At 38.2% G+C, this 21008-nt stretch overlaps 1 protein-coding gene across 4 annotated transcripts in view; it reads left to right on the top strand.

The window, feature by feature from the left end:
• Positions 1-4857: 4857 nt before the first annotated feature.
• Positions 4858-21008, top strand: part of LOC121381089 (tyramine receptor 1-like) — a 99138-nt gene continuing 82987 nt past the window's right edge. For all 4 annotated transcript variants that reach the window (XM_041510189.1, XM_041510192.1, XM_041510191.1 and 1 more), the window contains exons 1-2: positions 4858-5057; positions 19310-20278. In XM_041510189.1, the coding sequence (XP_041366123.1) occupies positions 19349-20278 (930 nt within the window). In that variant the 5' untranslated portion in view covers positions 4858-5057; positions 19310-19348. The remainder of the gene's footprint in view (positions 5058-19309; positions 20279-21008) is intronic.

The raw sequence follows: 21008 nt of genomic DNA, 5'->3' as shown, positions 1-21008 counted from the left end.
AAAGAGTGATAACGTTAAGGATTGTTATTTCATGGGCTTAGGAAGGTGCCAAAAAGTGGAAGGGGGGGGGGGGGGGCACACTCACACACACACATACATATATATACATGTAAAAATTTATAAAAACCATCTCTGTTGCTACAAAGTGTGGGGCACATACCCCCCTTACCCCCCACCACTTCCTACGCCAGTGTATTTCTTTTAGGTTTATCGGGGTATGAACATAGAGAATAACTAGTTAATGACGTCAGATATCTGCTTTATCCTGTGAAGGTAAGAATGGAAATTCTGCGAGGCTCTTTCGAGTGGAATTTCTCATTCGGCTGAAGCAGATATCCGACGTCATTAACTAATTATTATATTTATCCTGCAGACCATAAAAATTAAGAGGCAAAGCTATTATTTCTGTTATTTCAGCCACATTGTACGATGACTTAGAGGTCAAATGAGTGATTTTGTAATGTAGCTACGTGTGTGATGTCACATGAGTGACGTCAAAAGTCATATCCTGCTAGTAGCTAGAATATGACTTTGTTTTATTCGTCATCATATTATGTCAATAAAAATGGTGGTTGCAGGATGAAAAAAATAATAATCTGCAAACTGTGTGAATCGGCAAAGCTGTACTCCCATAAGTTTGCAGATGATTTTTTTTCTTCGTACCAGATGAACGTAAAAGGAATAACAGACGATACTTATAATTAAATTTGAATCATACTTGCTAATAATAACATTAAAAGTACATTCTTTATTTTTAATTATGTTTGGTCCATAAACAATAACACTCAACGAGACAACTTGCCCATATAAAATGACATCATCAGATAATTTTTATGTCCATTGACCAATGGGATGATGCTATGTTGTAATGAATGTAACCAAAAATTAATCATATATCCTTAAAGTTGCTGTATTAGGTCATTTATCTGAGGTTTTGTCGAGGCAGAATATTGTAGGCGAAAATGTGAAGAAATCTGGATTTTGCTGTCCAATGTTATATTTCAACTATTCTTCATAGAATAATGGAATATTTATTTTAATACTCTTGTTTGAAAATCACTAATTTCGGAATAGCGGAATAGAGTATATTTTTACACCTGCACAGGTAGTTCCTATTAGCAGTGTGATGTCTTTCATATGTATATGTATGTGTATGCAAGCACATGTGTAGGTGGGGTGGGGGGGGGGGGGGGGGTTCTGGGATCGAAACATTCAAATTTTCTTTTTTCAAGGTATATACTAGACCCCCCAATAAATTTTTGTTACTAGTCTAGACAGCCCCCTTTTAAACTACCAGCACTTGTACCTGGTATGTGTATGTGTGTGTGTGTGTGTGTGTGTGTGTGTGTGTGTGTGTGTGTGTGTGTGTGTGCGTGTGTGTTTATGTGTGTGTGTGTGTGTGTGTGTGTGTATTTTTGTGTGCATGCATGTGTGTGTGTGTGTGTGTGCGTACGTGCATGTGTGTGTGTGTGTGTGTGCGTACGTGCATGTGTGTGTGTGTGTGTGTGTGCGTGTTTATGTGTGTGTGTGTGTGTATTTTTGTGTGCATGCATGTGTGTGTGTGTGTGTGTGTGTGTGTACGTGCATGTGTGTGTTTGTTATTTAGGGAAGTGATGTAATTTTGCAAAAGTGTTTAATTTAGCATACATGTGTATTTGCATGAGATTCAGCAGACGTGGGGAAAGGCACATGATCAAAATATTTGGTATATGTAAATACACTTTAAGTGGCAATAAATGTGTCATGTATGAAGAGAGTATGAGCAGAATATTGTGGAAATATATCAAATTTACTGATACACAACAAATTTTTAATTTTATTCATATATAGGCCTACTAATCTGTGTCAAGTGCCTGTGGGGAAAGGGTCTATAGTCCATCCCATCCTCCTACAAAAATGTTTTTTTTTTGTAAATAATTTCAGTTTTGTTTGATGTAAGAAGAAAAGTAAAAATGTTTTGTTTTTTTAAATTGTATTGTGTCCAATTTAGAAAACAGTCGGCTCAAAAATAAATAACTTTTAGTAAATTGCATAGCATAAAAAAAGCATTCCCTATGGGGCGGACTATAGCTTTCATCTGTCAGGTAAAGTAGGTTTTTTAATACTAAATAATCATTAATATTATTGTTTCAATTTGTTGCACATTAGAAGGCTTTTTTTTAACATCAGCATGTTATTTGAATTTGATTAAATGTAACATTCTTTAGTACACATGTACCAAAATCTTTAGCAAACAAGTCAATCACAGATACATGCTTTTTGTTGTTTGGTGATTTGGGGGTGGGGGGTGGAGGGTGGGTGAGGGTGGGGGGAGTTGGGTCGGGGGTGGAGGTGGGGGTGGGGGCATCGTGGGGGGGGGAGGGATTGGGGTGGGCAGCAAAACTACTTATACATGAGAACAAATAGAAAAACAAAATGTTAAAGATAAACTGTTTAAAATAAATAAATATTTTTAGAAGCATGGGGGTCAAGAAATGACCCCCTAGATCTGAACATGCTACTCTTTATGTAAAAATAAAACTATATTAATAAATAAATGGAAAGACCCACCAAGCAAATCAGGGGTGGGGGGGAGTATGGGAGAAAAAACAACAACAACACCAAAAGGTCTCAAACCCAACAATAAAAACTGTTGTTTTCATAGTCCATCCTGATAGGTATAATGTAAAGCTATTGCGTAAACAGTAGTTGTAAACATACGGCCTGAAGTATAATATCCTAATTTGGTGAGTTGGGTCATTAATAAAAAAATTAAAAAAATGTAAAAAAATGTTTTGTAATGACACCATACCATAATTTAGAAATTTGTGTATCTGTAAGTGTTGATATGTTCTGGACGTGTATAAAGCTGAAATTTGTGTATCTGTAAGTGTTGATATGTTCTGGACGTGTATAAAGCTGAAATTTGTGTATCTGTAAGTGTTGATATGTTCTGGACATGTATAAAGCTGAAATTTGTGTATCTGTAAGTGTTGATATGTTCTATGTATAAAGCTGAAATTTGTGTATCTGTAAGTGTTGATATGTTCTGGACGTGTATAAAGCTGAAATGTGTGTATCTGTAAGTGTTGATATGTTCTGGACGTGTATAAAGCTGAAATGTGTGTATCTGTAAGTGTTGATATGTTCTGGACATAAAGCTGAAATTTGTGTATCTGTAAGTGTTGATATGTTCTGGACATAAAGCTGAAATTTGTGTATCTGTAAGTGTTGATATGTTCTGGACGTGTATAAAGCTGAAATGTGTGTATCTGTAAGTGTTGATATGTTCTGGACGTGTATAAAGCTGAAATGTGTGTATCTGTAAGTGTTGATATGTTCTGGACATAAAGCTGAAATTTGTGTATCTGTAAGTGTTGATATGTTCTGGACATAAAGCTGAAATTTGTGTATCTGTAAGTGTTGATATGTTCTGGACATGTATAAAGCTGAAATTTGTGTATCTGTAAGTGTTGATATGTTCTGGACATGTATAAAGCTGAAATTTGTGTATCTGTAAGTGTTGATATGTTCTGGACGTGTATAAAGCTGAAATTTGTGTATCTGTAAGTGTTGATATGTTCTGGACATGTATAAAGCTGAAATTTGTATATTTGTAAGTGATGATATGTTCTAAACATAAAGCTGAAATTTGTGTATCTGTAAGTGTTGATATGTTCTGACCATAAAGCTGAAATTTGTGTATCTGTAAGTGTTGATATGTTCTGGACGTGTATAAAGCTGAAATTTGTGTATCTGTAAGTGTTGATATGTTCTGGACATGTATAAAGCTGAAATTTGTATATTTGTAAGTGATATGTTCTAAACATAAAGTGAAATTTGTGTATCTGTAAGTGATGATATATTCTGGACATAAAGCTGAAATGCACTGCAGCCAAAATACTGGGTTCCAATCGTAATTTGTTCATTTACTTAGTAACATATCATAATAAGCATGCAGAAAATATAAATAGCACTGGCAAACATACCTTTGTGTGGACATGTGGGGGTGGGGGCGTCTGTGTCTGGGTGTGTTGTGTGTGTGTATGTGTGTGTGGGTGGTGGAGTGTGTGTGTCTTTGTGTGTGTGTGGGAGGGGGGGGTAGGGTGTGTGTGTCTATGTGTGTGTATGTGTATGTGTGACTCCCCCCCCTCTCTCTGTGTGTGTGTGTGTATACATGTTTGTTTCTATTTATATGTCTATCTATTTCTGTATTTCTATGTCTGTATGCAGGGCTGTAGCTAGCATGGGGGTGGGGTGGGGGCATTATAGAAACTTAAAGAAAAGGAGTTTTAGACTATTAACTCACTCAGTCCCCCCCCCCCCCCCAACAAAAAATCCTAGCTATGGCCTTGGTACGTCTATCGATATTGCTGTTAGGTTACTTCAATAACATGCCAAATCATCTAATGTAAACAAATTAAGGATATGTATGGCTGTGTGTGGCTGTGTGTGTGTGTGTGTGTGTGTGTGTGTGTGTGTGTGTGTGTGTGTGTGTGTGTGTGTGTGTGTGTGTGTGTGTGTGTGTGTGTCAGTGTTTCGTATACAATATATATAGTTATTACTAGATAAACCAAGCAGTACAGATATTAAAACCACGAACCCTCCGTATGGCAGCCGAGAACACCAGACGAGTATTAAACTAGACTAATAGGGAACCTGCCACGATTTCATGGGACAAATATACTACATTGAGGTTTATCTTGATGAACTACATTCTCACTAGCTAACATGATATAAACACTTATATATCCATACACAAACACAACTTATGTTTAGCAACGCTCGGAGTACACATCCTGGTTGTCGTTTTCCTTCGGACCTCAACTTACCAAGTTAAGCTTTTCCCGTTAAAGGAAGCGGGACATTCGCCTGTTTCAGAGCAAACCACAATCGTGTGTTAATAACCAGTAGCACATAGTGCTACATCGTAATGGGTTCTCTTTACTGATGGAGAAACAGAATTGTGAAGTCTATACACCCTCCAACTGGACATTTCCTGGATATACCGGACAGGTGTGAATACAGGTGTATTTAGACAGTGCTGTTTTCTTCGTAACAACACAGGCAGGTTGCAGGTAAATATACTGTCAGAAGTTACAAGCATGATGGATTTGAGTTAGCGGTCGGAGATATATTTAACTTTAAGTGGGACAATAAGAAAGGTTTTTTTTTGTTTGCGTAGTTTGCTCCTCGGGGGCACATAACTACGTTCAAAGACGATCTGCCCAAATTTATGTAAGTTTTCTGTGGAATTCAAAATGTTTTTTTTGGGTTTTTTTTACTTACTTTTAGATTTATGAAGCAGGGCTCGAACTTAAGAGTTTGTCTCCCATGGCAATTTTTAAAAGAATTAACATCAGTGAAACAGCCCACCGACAGCAGTTTTGGGCCAGCCTATGCCTATGGCAATTTTTTTTTAAAGTGACATTTGCATAAAATAAGCATGACTAAAAGGTTATTTTGCTGTATGTAGACATATTTCAAATGTGAAAATGTAAAATACAGGCAGATAATGTACACCTGGTGTATATATTTTGCGATTGTTGAAGAGTTTTACCAACGGCACAAAAGTGCCATCGGTATTGCTCTCTACCTACGGCAAATTATATCTTAGCAATGGCAATTGCCGTCGGTGCCATCGTTAAGTTCGAGCCCTGATGAAGTATGTGGTTTTTTATTAATATAGCCAGGAAAGATACTTATAAATTGATCATTGTCCCGCCGTAGCTAGTGGGGGGGGGGGGGGGGGGGGGGGGGGGGGCAAGGAAAAAATCTGGAATGCATTATAGAAACTTAAAGAAAATTCTCTTCTTAACTGTTTAAGGAGTTTTAGACTATTAACTACTCAGTTGCCCCCCCCCTCCCCCCTCCCCCCAAACAAAAACATCCTAGCTACAGCCCTGATTGTATTCTGGGGTATATGAAAGAGAGAGAGAGAGAGAGAGAGAGAGAGAGAGAGAGAGAGAGAGAATGAGGATTTGGAAAGAGAATTAGAAAGAGAGAAATGGGTAGAGGGAAATAGATGAAGATAAAAATATATATAGATGGAGGAAGACAGAGAGAAAAAAAGACAGACAGAGAATCTGACATGATCTATATGTAAATTAATTTTATCACGGCTTTCCTAACAAACACTGTAATACTATCATTAAAGGGACATATCCTAGTTTTTAAACACTAAGGCAGATTTTCCACTATTAGAGCCGTTTGTGATAACTGAAATCAAACATTACTTATATTTTTATTCTTTAGATTATCCATTTCCATAGAACCAAAGTGTTTTTGGTCATCCTGGTGTTTGAAGTACCAAAAATTGCATTTTTCATCTTTTTAAAACCATGTACATTTGCATCTGAGAAATAGCAGTTTATTGATTTGAGTTCTACTCTCTAATGAAGGATATTTCCTGTTTTAACATCACAGACTCTTCTTACAGGTTTGTAAATTAAACTTTGTAAACTTAGTGTCCATTTCTGCACCTTTAACTGTCAGCTGGTAGGCATCACTAGATACTGTCATCATTTATCTTTGTAAAAGTTGTTTTGAATGTTCATGATGCTACTTGTCACGGATAGCGATACTTACTATAATGTACAATGTCACGCTTCGTAAGCACAGATAAATGTCCATGTAGGTCAGACAACAGATTTCCCAATGCGGATGTAATAATTGTATCCTGTTCTTCGATTAAAAATGATCACAAAAGCTGACATTTAAAGCTTGGAAATACAACATGAATATCTTATTGTTGGTGAAAACAACAACACAAGTTTCCTTACATTAGTGCAATTGAGCTCAATATATTTGGTCCCTAAAGAATATTGCAGTCATCAAAAACCTATTATTATTTTTATTTTTCTATGCATCTGCAGTATGATTTTAAATAAATTATTACTGATCATTACATGTGTTGTGTTTGAAATTATGACATACTTTTGAGGATTCTTTTTTGCTTGGCTCTCACAAGGGAAATTAAATAATTCATGTTTCATATATTTTGTTTGGCACACAAATTTAATATCTATACATGCAGGGTTGATTGTGCAGATATACTACCCTGATCATGTATTATGATTTTGTCGTTCAGATTACCTTGGATGTTCCATCAATTGCCTTAAAACCTCTTATCAGAAAAGAAGATTTAACCTATGCACTTTGATTGTAATTTGTAAAAAAAATATTTTAATTTACACTGAGCTGCCCTCATCCGCTCCCCCCCCCCCCCCCCCCCCCCCCGAAAAAAGAGAGAAAAATAGTGTTTCAGATGGTATAGGCTTAAAACTTAATAAATTACATTAATGTTCTTATATGAATTTATTTTCATTCAGTTACATGCCAATTCATTGGTTATTAAAACAGATTAATATATTCTATGTGTGTTTTGTATAGTATTATTTAGTAATCTAAATTTGCTATTATAATATTAGTCCCTACCAGTCCAACCAGAGAGGACTATAAGTGTCATCTCTGTCCTTTTTTCTGTCTGCCAATCTGTCTGTCCCAGATATAATTATCCTGATTTCTTTTCACAATGCCTCAAGATATTGATCTGAAATTTTGTGTATAGCTTTATCAAGTACTGTTACAGACCAAGTTTAAGTTTCATAGTGATTTACTCATTTCTGACAGAGTTATGGCCCTTGAACATAGGAGATACAAAAATTGGGCCAGTAGGGAACATGTATTGCTTTAGCAGTATTCTCAGAATGCTTGTTATTTTACAGTTAAATTTCGGTCAGTAAATTTTTAATTCCATAAATAAATATTGAATTATAAAAGAAATCCAGTTGTAAACCCAAATATAATATTATACTTTTAGATAAAAGTTTTAAAAATATATGCAATGTAGACCTGTACATGTATTAAAACAAAACCCCAACAACCTTGTATGCCCTATAATGTCCTATAGCATTTTACCATGTAGATTTTATGTACAAGTCCATGTTTGGGTAACTGCAATTATCCAAAATTGGTAAAATAATTATTGTGATTATACGTTACTGCACTGCACTAGACATATATTTATTTTCCTGTCAAGCCAAACAAGAATTATTTAAAAAAAGCACTTAAATGTTTTGTTGTAATGAGCTATGAAAAATTTCACTAGATGTACTAATAAGATTCCTCATTAAAAGTCTTAATTTGGGTAATAGGTATACATAATGGTCTAGATATTGGAAGTATCAAATTATCTTATCTTATTGTTTGTTTGTTTTGTTCAATGACATCACTAGAGCACATTGATTCATTAATCATCAGCTATTGGATGTCAAACATTTGACGATTCTGACTCGTAGTCATCGGAGGAAATCCGCTACATTTTTTCTAAAGCAGCAAGGGATCTTTTATATGCACTTTTTCACAGACAGAAAAGCACATGTACCAGGGCCTTTGACCAGTTGTGGTGCACTGACTGTAACAAGAAAACCCCCAATTAGCTGAATGAATCCACCGAGGTGATTCGATCCTACGACATTTAGTAATTTTGCCATGTAGTCTTAAAGAGAAACCTGCTACTTTATTCCTTTAGTAGCAGGGGGTATTTTATATGCACCATCCCACAGACAGGATAGCACATACCACTGCCTTTGATATATACCATTTGTGATGCACTGGCTGGAGTAAGAAATAGCCCAATGGGTCCATCAATGGGGATCAATCCTAGAGACTGACTATAACATCAAGCGAGCGGTTTACCACTGGACTACAACCATGACATCAAGCGAGCAGTTTACCACTGGGCTATTGCAATTATTATCAAATAACTTTATTGATTAGTTGTAAAGGACTGCGGATTATAACATACTTGTACATAAAGTGGATAGTCATGTAAATCTGTGAGCCTTTGTAACACATCCCCATTCACTGAAGATTGCGATTGTGAGGAAAACACTGCGATGATGCAGGTTGTGGATGATGCAGGTTGTGGACGACAATATTCCTTCTTATTGATTGACTTCTTATTGTTCTTCTTCTCTTGCTAATCAGATACAGAACATATTGGATTTTTCAAGTAATAAATCCCTTAATTACGGTATTAAATAGCTTTATGACAAAAACCTGTAACACAATCGTTTAATTCTTGCAGTCCATTATGTGCAAGCCCTGCAGCCATTCAATGTGTTCTGTACAGACGACTTGATTATTGACTCATTTGCATAATTATTGTATGAATAATTAGCATATATATTTGTCTAAAAATATTTGATTCCTATCCAAAGCAGATTTTAGACTGCAGCTGTAGGCAGTATATTAGTCACCTTTTTGTTTATATTTTCAAAACAGTTTTTGTTGTTTTCAATATTTGATATGGTATATAACCATGTAGTGAGTTAAACTCACTTAATCTACATACATGTACTTTGACACAATATTCTACACAAACTTTTGTTATGTTCATTTGTCGGTTGTAAATGCAAATGTAAACTAACATGGATTTATAAATGTGCTGAACCCTTATGGTTTTTATTTACAATTGCAAACTATTTCAAAATAAAATTCAAGATTGATTTTGGATATTTGAAGTCTAGTATATCATTTGCAAAACCAATAAAAAAAAATGCATTTGGAATGTTAGTATGTGTAGGCCAGGGCTTTGTCTTCCTGAGCAATCTTAGCAACAAAATAACCTTATTAATAGTACATAGTTACTATATGTATATGCACTTAAACTTAAGAGTGATTTTAGCACTAAGATCACTTCGTAAACTGGGTCCTAGAACAGTACAGGGCTGCGGAATTGTACTCGCCCACTCGCCCCAAACTGTAAAAAGAACCTACTGGGCAAATTAATATTAAAATCCACTAGTCCGTTGGGTGACTCACAGTTCTGAGTTCTGTGATGTTGACTTCCTGTCATTTCGTATACCTCGCTGTGTTGTATGTAATGCAAAGTTGTTGCCATTTTAACTTTACTGACATTGCAAAAACGAGGCCATGTTCGGAAATACATGTACCTGCATGTTTATGACTTAAATAACTGGCTTAATGTCTAGCATTTTATTTCTAATTACAGTTATTGTTATTTTCCTCCTTTTTGTTTCAGTTGTAAAGTAAAACTGTGCTGACTAATGGCTGTTTTATATATGGCAAATGAAAGTGGTCATAAGATTTGAGGAAAAATCTCAGGCTAGTGATAATATAGGCAGGCTAGTGGATTTTTTTATTTCCTAGCCTGGCTGGCTATTAAAAACAAATTATAATTCCACAGGCCTGCAGTAGTATATAATTGATGTGTTACGATTAGGTTACTGACTTAAACAAATATAATTCATTTAACCGAACAATCAGTTACCAAGGTAAAAATAGTACATGTATGTTGAAACCAACTTTAACTTATCTAAGATTTGAAATGTTGTGCCCCAGACGTCTCCCTTTAAGAGGAGCTATCACTATGGCTCCACATCACTCCCCTGAGACTAGTTCGAAGAAAGTAATTTAATTCCTCTTAGAATGTGAGTTTATATCACTGCAGGGCTCAAAACTTGCCAAAACATATCATGGGCCAAAAAATAATAATGGATGTTGGCAAATTAAGGTAAGCGAAACATGAACCATGAGCAAGATTGGAATATGGAATAAATATATGCAATACAAATTTTAATAGTGGCTCATATGTTATATCGCCCAAATAATATTATTTGTGCAACTAACACCATTATTTTTTAATAGTTAAGTCACCCAAACAGGACATTGGTCGCATTTGGTGACCTGGCCACAGTCCGTTTTGAGCCCTGTCACTGTATACTGGTATCAGTACATGGTATTGGTAATAATATGTACATGTATCTTAAATGGCTCCCCTTCATCCACGTTAGATGAGCAATTAATTGCTTCCTTCAACCCTGTTTTCAGTACAGTTCTCTCCCCATATTTTATTTCATATTTTACAAGGTCAAATGAAAATGGGGCAGGACACAACCCAGAGGTAAAGAGCTTACTTGATGCACAGTCAGTTTGGGATCGATCCCCGTCGGTGGGCCAATTGGGCTATTTCTTGTTCCAGCTAGTGCACCATGACTGGTATATCAAAGGCTGTGGTATGTGCTACCCTGTCTGGTATGGTGCATCCATATAAAAGCTGATTCCATGCTACTAATGCAAAATATATCGGGTTTCCTCTCTAACACTATATGTAAAAATTACCAAATGTTTGAAATCCAATAGCCGATGATTAATAACACAATAAGCTCTAGTGGTGTTGTTAAACAAAACAAACTTTAAAATGAAAAAAACCCGCCCCAAACAATTTCATGTTTTGGAAGTTAAAATGAAAAATATAGACATAGAATTTGATATTTTGATAGTTGAAATTCCTGAAAATGTCTTGTTTCTAAACTTGATATGAAGAACCAGTTGAACCCCAAAGTGTTAATGCTTAATTTCAAAAAAAAATCCATTGACTGAGTATCCAGTCAAATTTCAGAGATAAGCTTGTGTTGTCTGGTTTCCAGAGAGCAACACAATATGAAGAACAGATGGTTGTCGATTCCTGCACCTTGTCTGATATACACTTGTATGTACATGTTGTTCAGCCCAAATCACTGCCAATCCTGTAAGATGTAAGATGCCATAGTTTCTCCAGCTCTTGTAGCTGATGTTCACAAGTGAGTCTGTGGAATGTTAATGATAGATGTTTAATACATTGATGTTTCACTTCAGATGTATGTTTACTTACACGATTTCTCTAACACATGTGGAAAACCTAGAACATTTCTTAATAAAAAACAAACAAACAAAAAAAACCTTTAAAAAACCCCTTAATGTACATGTATGTTGCAAATTTATCTTATTATAATTTAGATTATAAAATCAATGTGGTTTATGTATACTGAGTGAATAAACTGCCACATGTGGTAAACCTAGAACATTTCTTAATAAAAAAACAACAAAAAAACAACAACCTAAAAATAACCCCTTAATGTACATGTATGTTGCAAATTTATCTTGTTATAATTTAGGTTATAAAATCAATGTGGTTTAGGTATACTGAGGGAAAAAACTAAGGGAATACAATGTACATGGTATTGTGGACCAAATGTCTGTCATTATTAGCACCGTATTGTCTGTATAAAGTACACACACACACATATACACATGTATGTAATCAAGAGCTTACACTGGGGTAGGCGTGAGGGTGGGGGTGGGCAAATTTTACCATGCTCATATACCACGAAGGTTTCAAGCATGTCTGTCCCAGTTCCCATTCTCTGGATAACCAGGGGGCCGATCCGGGACAGAATAAACACACTGGAAAGAATTTTGTTTTAGCAAATTTTCACATTTATAAAGTATTTCTTCAAAACATATTAAAAAGTGGATAATTTATAGAATATTTTATTAACCAAACTTTTTACTACATGTTGTAGTCACTTCATGCAATCGGGTAATTTGGCGATGAACAGGATGAGCCTTGGGATTAAGGGATTGAATGTCAACCATGGGAGATTTAATGTCTGTACATTTAACTTCCTGACACAGTGATTTTGTTGATTTAATGTCTGTACATTTAACTTCCTGACACAGTGATTTTGTTGATTTAATGTCTGTACATTTAACTTCCTGACACAGTGTTTTTGTTGATTTAATGTCTGTACATTTAACTTCCTGACACAGTGATTTTGTTGATTTAATGTCTGTACATTTAACTTCCTGACACAGTGATTTTGTTGATTTAATGTCTGTACATTTAACTTCCTGACACAGTGATTTTGTTGATTTAATGTCTGTACATTTAACTTCCTGACACAGTGATTTTGTTGATTTAATGTCTGTACATTTAACTTCCTGACACAGTGATTTTGTTGATTTAATGTCTGTACATTTAACTTCCTGACACAGTGATTTGGTTGATTTAATGTCTGTACATTTAACTTCCTGACACAGTGATTTTGTTGATTTTGTTTAGTGACACCACTAGTTCATATTGATTTTTTAATATACCGGCTATTGCATGTCAAACATTTGGTAATTCTGATATACAGTCTTAGAGAGGAAACCTGCTACATGTTTCCATTAGTAGCAAGGGATCTTTTATATGCACCATTCCGCAGACAGAATAAAACATACCACAGCCTTTGATATACCAGTCGTGGTGCACTGGCTGGAACGAGAAATATTAACCCAGTGGCCTCCTGGCATTGCAGTCACCCTCTCTTCTGTTAGACTCGCTTGAGGTGCTTGCCCATTGGGATATTTCTTGTTACAACCAGTCCACCACAATTGGTCAAATGTCATGGTATGTGCATTCCTGTCTATGGGATAGTGCATATAAAAGATCCCTTGTAACAGGAAAAATGTAGCAGGTTTCCTCTGATGACTACGTGTCAGAATTACCAAATGTATGACATTCAATAGCCAATGATTAATTAATCAATGTGCACTAGTGGTGTGTTAAAACAAAAAACAACAAGAAAAAGATGATCCCTTATTTCTTTCTATCAGCATATTAGTATATAAACAAAGTACATGTGTCACAAGTTTAGATGTTTGACAGCGGAAAATTGTAAATTGTTAAACAAACATTTATTTATGTTCCCTTCCTTTGCTACAGAGGAACGTTCAACATAATCTCTATAATGTACACAAGAGCTGTTGTGTATACATACATGTATATATATATATACTAGTATATCATAGTAATTGACATGTTGAATACTTGTGATACTGTATCCGGCAATGAGTCCTGTTCTGTTTGGATTCTTGAATAGCTGCATTGTGTAGAAGTTGCACAGGTCATTACTTAGTATCCAAACATTCAGTTTTATGTGACTTAAGAAACAAACATTTCAATAACTAATTGTTCCATGTGTATACCGATATTTTGTACCAACATGTATTGACTGAAAGCAGTTACCTGGGTTTTGTACTGGGATTGCCAACTACATGTACAGGACTTGGACCAATTTATTTGAAATGGAGTGTTAAAAACAAAAAAGGTTTGTCAAAGTTTGCTTTGTTTAACAACACCACTAGAACACATTGATTAATCAATCAATGGCTATTGGATGTCAAACATTTGGTAATTCTGTCATGTAGTCATTGGAGAAAACCACTACATTTTTCCTAAAGCAGCAAGGGATCTTTTATATGCACTTTCCCACAGACAGGAAAGCACATATCATGGCCTTTAATCAGTTGTGGTGCACTGGTTGGAACAATAAAAACACCAATATTTTTAATGGATCCACTGAGGTGGTTCAATCCTGTGTTGCAGTGTTAAAAACAAATTAACAAGACCATATTTTATGTCATTATTAACATTCAAGGTATTCATAATTTTTTCAAATAAAAAAGCTATCACCTTGGGATGCAGTGAGCTAAAATCTACCATTAAGAGCATACATCTTCTGTTATTTAATAGTTTGGAATCCACAAATATTTCCCTAATACATGTATGTCATGCTATTCTTCTAGAATTAAATTTTCTTTGAGTCTATACACTTTACAGCAGTCTGATTGGTCCAGAGGTGTTTACCTTTTTTCATTCAAATCTCGATGAACTTGAAAAAATTAAGCCATACCTACTACTCCCCCCCACCCCCCTCCCCCAGGCTGATTCACAGTACTTTTGTGCAACAAGCCGGATTATTCAGGCAACCATTTTGAAGAAAACACATGTGAAAAATACAAAAGCAATAACATTGTGATACATACACCACATAATAGTACACTTTTTCCATATGATAAATTAATGGAAAATGCTATAGCAGAGTAGACACATTGATTAAAAAACCCCAACCTTCTCCACTAATGAAATGAGACTCGGTCGGTGACCAAAGAAATGTAGAAAACTTCATGTCTGTATTTACTTGTAAGCATTGTTCTACGGGATGGGATGTAGCCCAGTGGTAAAGCCTTCACTTGATACACGGTCGGTCCAGGATCAATCCCCATTGGTGGACCCATTGAGTTATTATTTCTCATTCCAGCCAGTGCTCCACAACTGGTATAACAAAGGCCGTGGTATGCACTATCCAGTCTGTGGGATGGTGCATATAAAAGATCCCTGCTGTTAATCGAAAAGGGTAGACCATGAAGTGGCGACAGCAGGTTTCCTCTCTCAATATATGTGTGGTCCTTAACCATATGTCTGATGCCATATAGCCATAAATAAAATGTGTTGAGTGCGTTGTTAAATAAAACATTTCCTTCTTTCCTTCCTTCCGCGTTGTTCTACAGCTGTTGGTGAAAATTAAACGGTTCCACCAACAGTGTAAATATTTGACAATGACATGTTCCCTTCATTCACATTCAAACAAATATAATTTTAAACATGAATCGGACAATTTCTTGCAATATAACTAAATGATCTGTGAAAATGCACACAGCAGCTAGAGAAAATGGCATTGCATATATCCAAATTATATCATTTACCAAGTGACGTCATTTAAAAAAAATAACCTGATTCAAATAATAGTGAATGAATATTTGCATTCTTACCCAACATAAGTATCATTGAAGTTTACACAAACAATACTACGGGCGTATTTAAAGCTAGCTCAGATGGTAGAGCACTCACCTGACGTGTTTGAGTCGGATAACCGGCCGCGGTGGTGTCGTGGTTAAGCCATCAGACATAAGGTACAGTGTTCGCAGCCCAGTACTGGCTCCCACTCAGAGTGAGTTTTAATGACTCAATGGGTAGGGGTAAGACCACTACACCCTGTTTTCCCTCACTAACCACTAACACTACTAGTAGGTACTGGGTTCGCAGCCCAGTACTGGCTCCCACTCAGAGTGAGGTTTAATGACTCAATGGGTAGGGGTAAGACCACTACACCCTGTTTTCCCTCACTACCCACTAACACTACTAGTAGGTACAGTGTTCGCAGCCCAGTACTGGCTCCCACTCAGAGTGAGGTTTAATGACTCAATGGGTAGGGGTAAGACCACTACACCCTGTTTTCCCTCACTAACCACTAACACTACTAGTAGGTACAGTGTTCACAGCCCAGTACTGGCTCCCACTCAGAGTGAGGTTTAATGACTCAATGGGTAGGGGTAAGACCACTACACCCTGTTTTCCCTCACTAACCACTAACACTACTAGTAGGTACTGGGTTCGCAGCCCAGTACTGGCTCCCACTCAGAGTGAGGTTTAATGACTCAATGGGTAGGGGTAAGACCACTACACCCTGTTTTCCCTCACTAACCACTAACACTACTAGTAGGTACAGTGTTCACAGCCCAGTACTGGCTCCCACTCAGAGTGAGGTTTAATGACTCAATGGGTAGGGGTAAGACCACTACACCCTGTTTTCCCTCACTAACCACTAACACTACTAGTAGGTACTGGGTTCGCAGCCCAGTACTGGCTCCCACTCAGAGTGAGGTTTAATGACTCAATGGGTAGGGGTAAGACCACTACACCCTGTTTTCCCTCACTACCCACTAACACTACTAGTAGGTACAGTGTTCGCAGCCCAGTACTGGCTCCCACTCAGAGTGAGGTTTAATGACTCAATGGGTAGGGGTAAGACCACTACACCCTGTTTTCCCTCACTAACCACTAACACTACTAGTAGGTACTGGGTTCGCAGCCCAGTACTGGCTCCCACTCAGAGTGAGGTTTAATGACTCAATCGGTAGGGGTAAGACCACTACACCCTGTTTTCCCTCACTACCCACTAACACTACTAGTAGGTACAGTGTTCGCAGCCCAGTACTGGCTCCCACTCAGAGTGAGGTTTAATGACTCAATGGGTAGGGGTAAGACCACTACACCCTGTTTTCCCTCACTAACCACTAACACTACTAGTAGGTACAGTGTTCACAGCCCAGTACTGGCTCCCACTCAGAGTGAGGTTTAATGACTCAATGGGTAGGGGTAAGACCACTACACCCTGTTTTCCCTCACTAACCACTAACACTACTAGTAGGTACTGGGTTCGCAGCCCAGTACTGGCTCCCACTCAGAGTGAGGTTTAATGACTCAATGGGTAGGGGTAAGACCACTACACCCTGTTTTCCCTCACTAACCACTAACACTACTAGTAGGTACAGTGTTCACAGCCCAGTACTGGCTCCCACTCAGAGTGAGGTTTAATGACTCAATGGGTAGGGGTAAGACCACTACACCCTGTTTTCCCTCACTAACCACTAACACTACTAGTAGGTACTGGGTTCGCAGCCCAGTACTGGCTCCCACTCAGAGTGAGGTTTAATGACTCAATGGGTAGGGGTAAGACCACTACACCCTGTTTTCCCTCACTACCCACTAACACTACTAGTAGGTACTGGGTTCGCAGCCCAGTACTGGCTCCCACTCAGAGTGAGGTTTAATGACTCAATCGGTAGGGGTAAGACCACTACACCCTGTTTTCCCTCACTAACCACTAACACTACTAGTAGGTACTGGGTTCGCAGCCCAGTACTGGCTCCCACTCAGAGTGAGGTTTAATGACTCAATGGGTAGGGGTAAGACCACTACACCCTGTTTTCCCTCACTACCCACTAACACTACTAGTAGGTACTGGGTTCGCAGCCCAGTACTGGCTCCCACTCAGAGTGAGGTTTAATGACTCAATCGGTAGGGGTAAGACCACTAGACCCTGTTTTCCCTCACTAACCACTAACAACTAACTCACAGTCCTGGACAGACAGCCCAGTTAGCTATGGTGTGTGTCCAGGACAGTGTGCTTGAACCTTAATTGGATTAAAAGCACGAAAATAAGTTGAAATGAAATGGGTCTTACAACTAAACATCCTTTGTAGACACATAGTTTTTTTTCGCATAGACTGGTATGTCACGGCCATGGTATATGCTGTCCTGTTTGAGCCCGAGAAGGTGCCTAATATATCAAATTTTAAAAACAACGTGGCAGACTTGTATGTTGTATCCATTTATTTCTATTAGCAAATGTCTGTAATTAATAGCAAAAACACATGACCTTATTGAAACTGTAATTGTGTTTGTATTTTGTATTAAGTTATATTATAATGTGGTGAGACCAGATTGCATACTTTCTGTTATTATTATACTAAACTCAGAACTTTAACTGTGCAGGCGAAGCAAGTTTAAATGACTCGGTGGATAGGTAAAAGGCCACTACACTGACTTCTCTCTCACTATCAACAAACCACTAACCCACTGTTTTGGACAGGTGTGTGCCCAGGAGAGTGCATGTGCTTAAACCGTAACTGAATATAAACACAAACATAAATTACAGACAGCAAGTTTTACCATGTTACAAATGAATATGTTGTGTGAAAATGGGCATGCCATGAATTCTAGAAGACTGAGTCGAAGTTCAGTAAGGTGTATCTGATTACAGTCAGATAGCTGTCATTGACGTTCACAGAGGGCAGGCAAGCCACGATTTGTTTGTCATATTCCACAAACTGAATCGGTATCACAAGCAGCTACATGCATTAAAGTATACAATTACCTGGATTAATTGCAGGGGATCTTCAGATCTCAATAATTTTCCTGCTGCAGGGTTTTTTATTTATCTGTTTTGAAAACAGCAATATTTTTTTTTTTAACACAGTGATGTTATTAACAGCTGCTAAAGAGTTGTTGAAATTCAGAAACCAATGGCAAGTTCTTTTAATGCACTTAAGGTTCAGCATTTTATTTAGTGTTTTGAGGTAAAATGTTTCGAAGTCAGCATTTTTGTACTTAATTAGGGCACAATTATTTTGAGTGTATTTCTTTGTGCAAAGTACTTAACACCTTGTGTAAAGCCCTGCCATTGAAAACACTAGAGCACATAGATTTTTTATCTTATCATCGGCTATTGGACGACAAACATATCGTCATTCTGACAGTTCTTTTTTTTAGAGGAAACCTGCTGTAGCCACATAGGCTACTCTTTTATGACAGGCAGGATAGCACAAACCATGGCCTTTGTTGAACCAGTTATGGATCACTGGTCGGTGAAAGTGGTTTACACCTACCCATTGAGCCTTGCGGAGCACTCACTCAGGGTTTGGAGTCGGTATCTGGATTAAAAATCCCATGCCACGACTGGGATCCGAACCCAGTACCTACCAGCCTTGCCATTGAATTATTCCCAGACCATAGAAATCATACATTTATTGCCAAGATAAAACCTTTTTAACAAAAACACCATCACATTTATCATCAATGACAGGACTGGTAGTATTAACTGCGCTATCAAACGTTAGGTGCACCTTGAAGCTTAACCCAGCCAGATATTATTTGGTATTGTGCCACATGTAGCTATATTTAATACCAAAAATATTGTTTTTTGTGTGTGTGTGTGTGTGTGTGTGTGTGTGTGTGTGTTTTTTTTAAGGAAATCTAGAAGATCTTAAATGAATTTTTTTTTTAATCTTGACATATTCTTGTTCCTTTTTCCAGTTTACATGTAAGTGAGATGTCACTCAGTTTGTTGAGGCTATGGCTACCACTTGGACCCCCACCACCGACCGAATGGCCGCGAACCACGACCTAGCATCAGACCTGATATCCGCGGTGGACAATGTCTCCAAGACGCTTCTCTCCAACACCTCTGCCGACACGAACCAGACGGACCAGCACCGCTCATGGAACCTGCCGTTCTCGGTGACCATGGCGACGATCCTGTCGATCTCGTCGTTCCTGTCGATCGTGGGGAACCTGATGGTGATCACGGTGGTGGTGCGTCACCGCGGGATGCGCACGCGCACCAACCTGTTCCTCGTGAACCTCGCCGTCGCCGACTTCTGCGTGGGGGCGGTGGCCGTGCCCTTTGCCATCGTGACCCTCATCAATGGGCGTTGGGTGCTGGGCGACGTGCTGTGTCAGATCGATGGCTTCGTCAACATCTTCTTCCTCGTGGCGTCCATCCACACGCTGATGTACATCAGCATCCACAAGTACTACTCCATCACGAGGCCGTTCAGTGACTCCATACAGCTCAACAAGGTCGTTCTCATGATGGCCGCCACGTGGATCTGGGCCGGCATCATGGGCACCATCACCATCTCCGGTCTCAACTACGTCTACTACAAGCCGGGGACGTCGCAGTGTGGGCCGTCGTACCCCCACGACATCAAGGGCTACATCCACCACGGCGTCACCCAGGTGACGTGTATTTTCATTCCACTGTCCATCATGGTGTTCTGCTACGTGCGCATGTTCAAGGAGATTCGCGAACACTCGAAGCGCCTGCAGCTGAACTCAACCCTGGAGAAGGACGTGGTGTTGTCCCAGCAGAAGAGGGTGGCCATAACGCTCTTCATCGTGCTCGCCTGCTTCGTGCTGTGCTGGATTCCGTACCACATCTACGCTTCGTATGTGTCCTACAGGAAGGACAAGGCGCATTTCTCAGAGTTCGTGAATCCACTGGTAAGTGTACAATATAGATTACATAGAGGTTTCGTCACTGGTTTATTTTAATATGGAGCATATCAACCAAGTCTTATGTTGGTAAGTGTACAATATTTATTATATAACATTTAGTGAAATATCTTAAAATATTAGTGAAATAAAAGTGTTCACTTTTTCACTCTAAAATATGTTATCGTAACTGTAGAAAGTGTTATCTTCACTTTAAGAAAAACGGATATATTTTTCCCTTTTTTTTTAATGGGGTGAGACGTAGCCCAGTGGTAAAGCGCTCGCTTGATGTTCAGTCAGTCTGGAATCGATCCCTGTCAATGAGCCAATTGGGCTATTTCTCGCTGCATCCAGTGCACCACGACTGGTACATCAAAGGCTGTGGTATGTGCTATCCTGTCTGTGGAATGGTGCATCCCTTGCTGTTAATCGAAAAGAGTAGTCCACGAAGTGGTGACAGTGGGTTTCTTCTCTCAATATATGTGTGGTTCTTAACCATATGTCTGATGCCATATAACAGAGTTCGACAAATCCGCTAGCTCGACGCCCGTGGCTAGTGGTTTTTAAGTTTGGGCTAGTGAGAAACACAAAACCACTAGCCCGCAGGTTGAAATTTCGTTTAATAAATTTGATTGTGACGTTTGTCATAGAATAATATCAACAACATCATCAGTATATAATAATAATCCACTTTAACTAGGACGGCAAACTGCAGTAACATGCTATCTCTACATCGCCA

Source organism: Gigantopelta aegis, chromosome 9, assembly GCF_016097555.1.
Source record: "Gigantopelta aegis isolate Gae_Host chromosome 9, Gae_host_genome, whole genome shotgun sequence".
In the NCBI taxonomy this organism is placed as follows: domain Eukaryota; kingdom Metazoa; phylum Mollusca; class Gastropoda; order Neomphalida; family Peltospiridae; genus Gigantopelta; species Gigantopelta aegis.
Note: the sequence above shows the minus strand (reverse complement) of the source record. Positions and strands in the feature narration are given on the sequence as shown.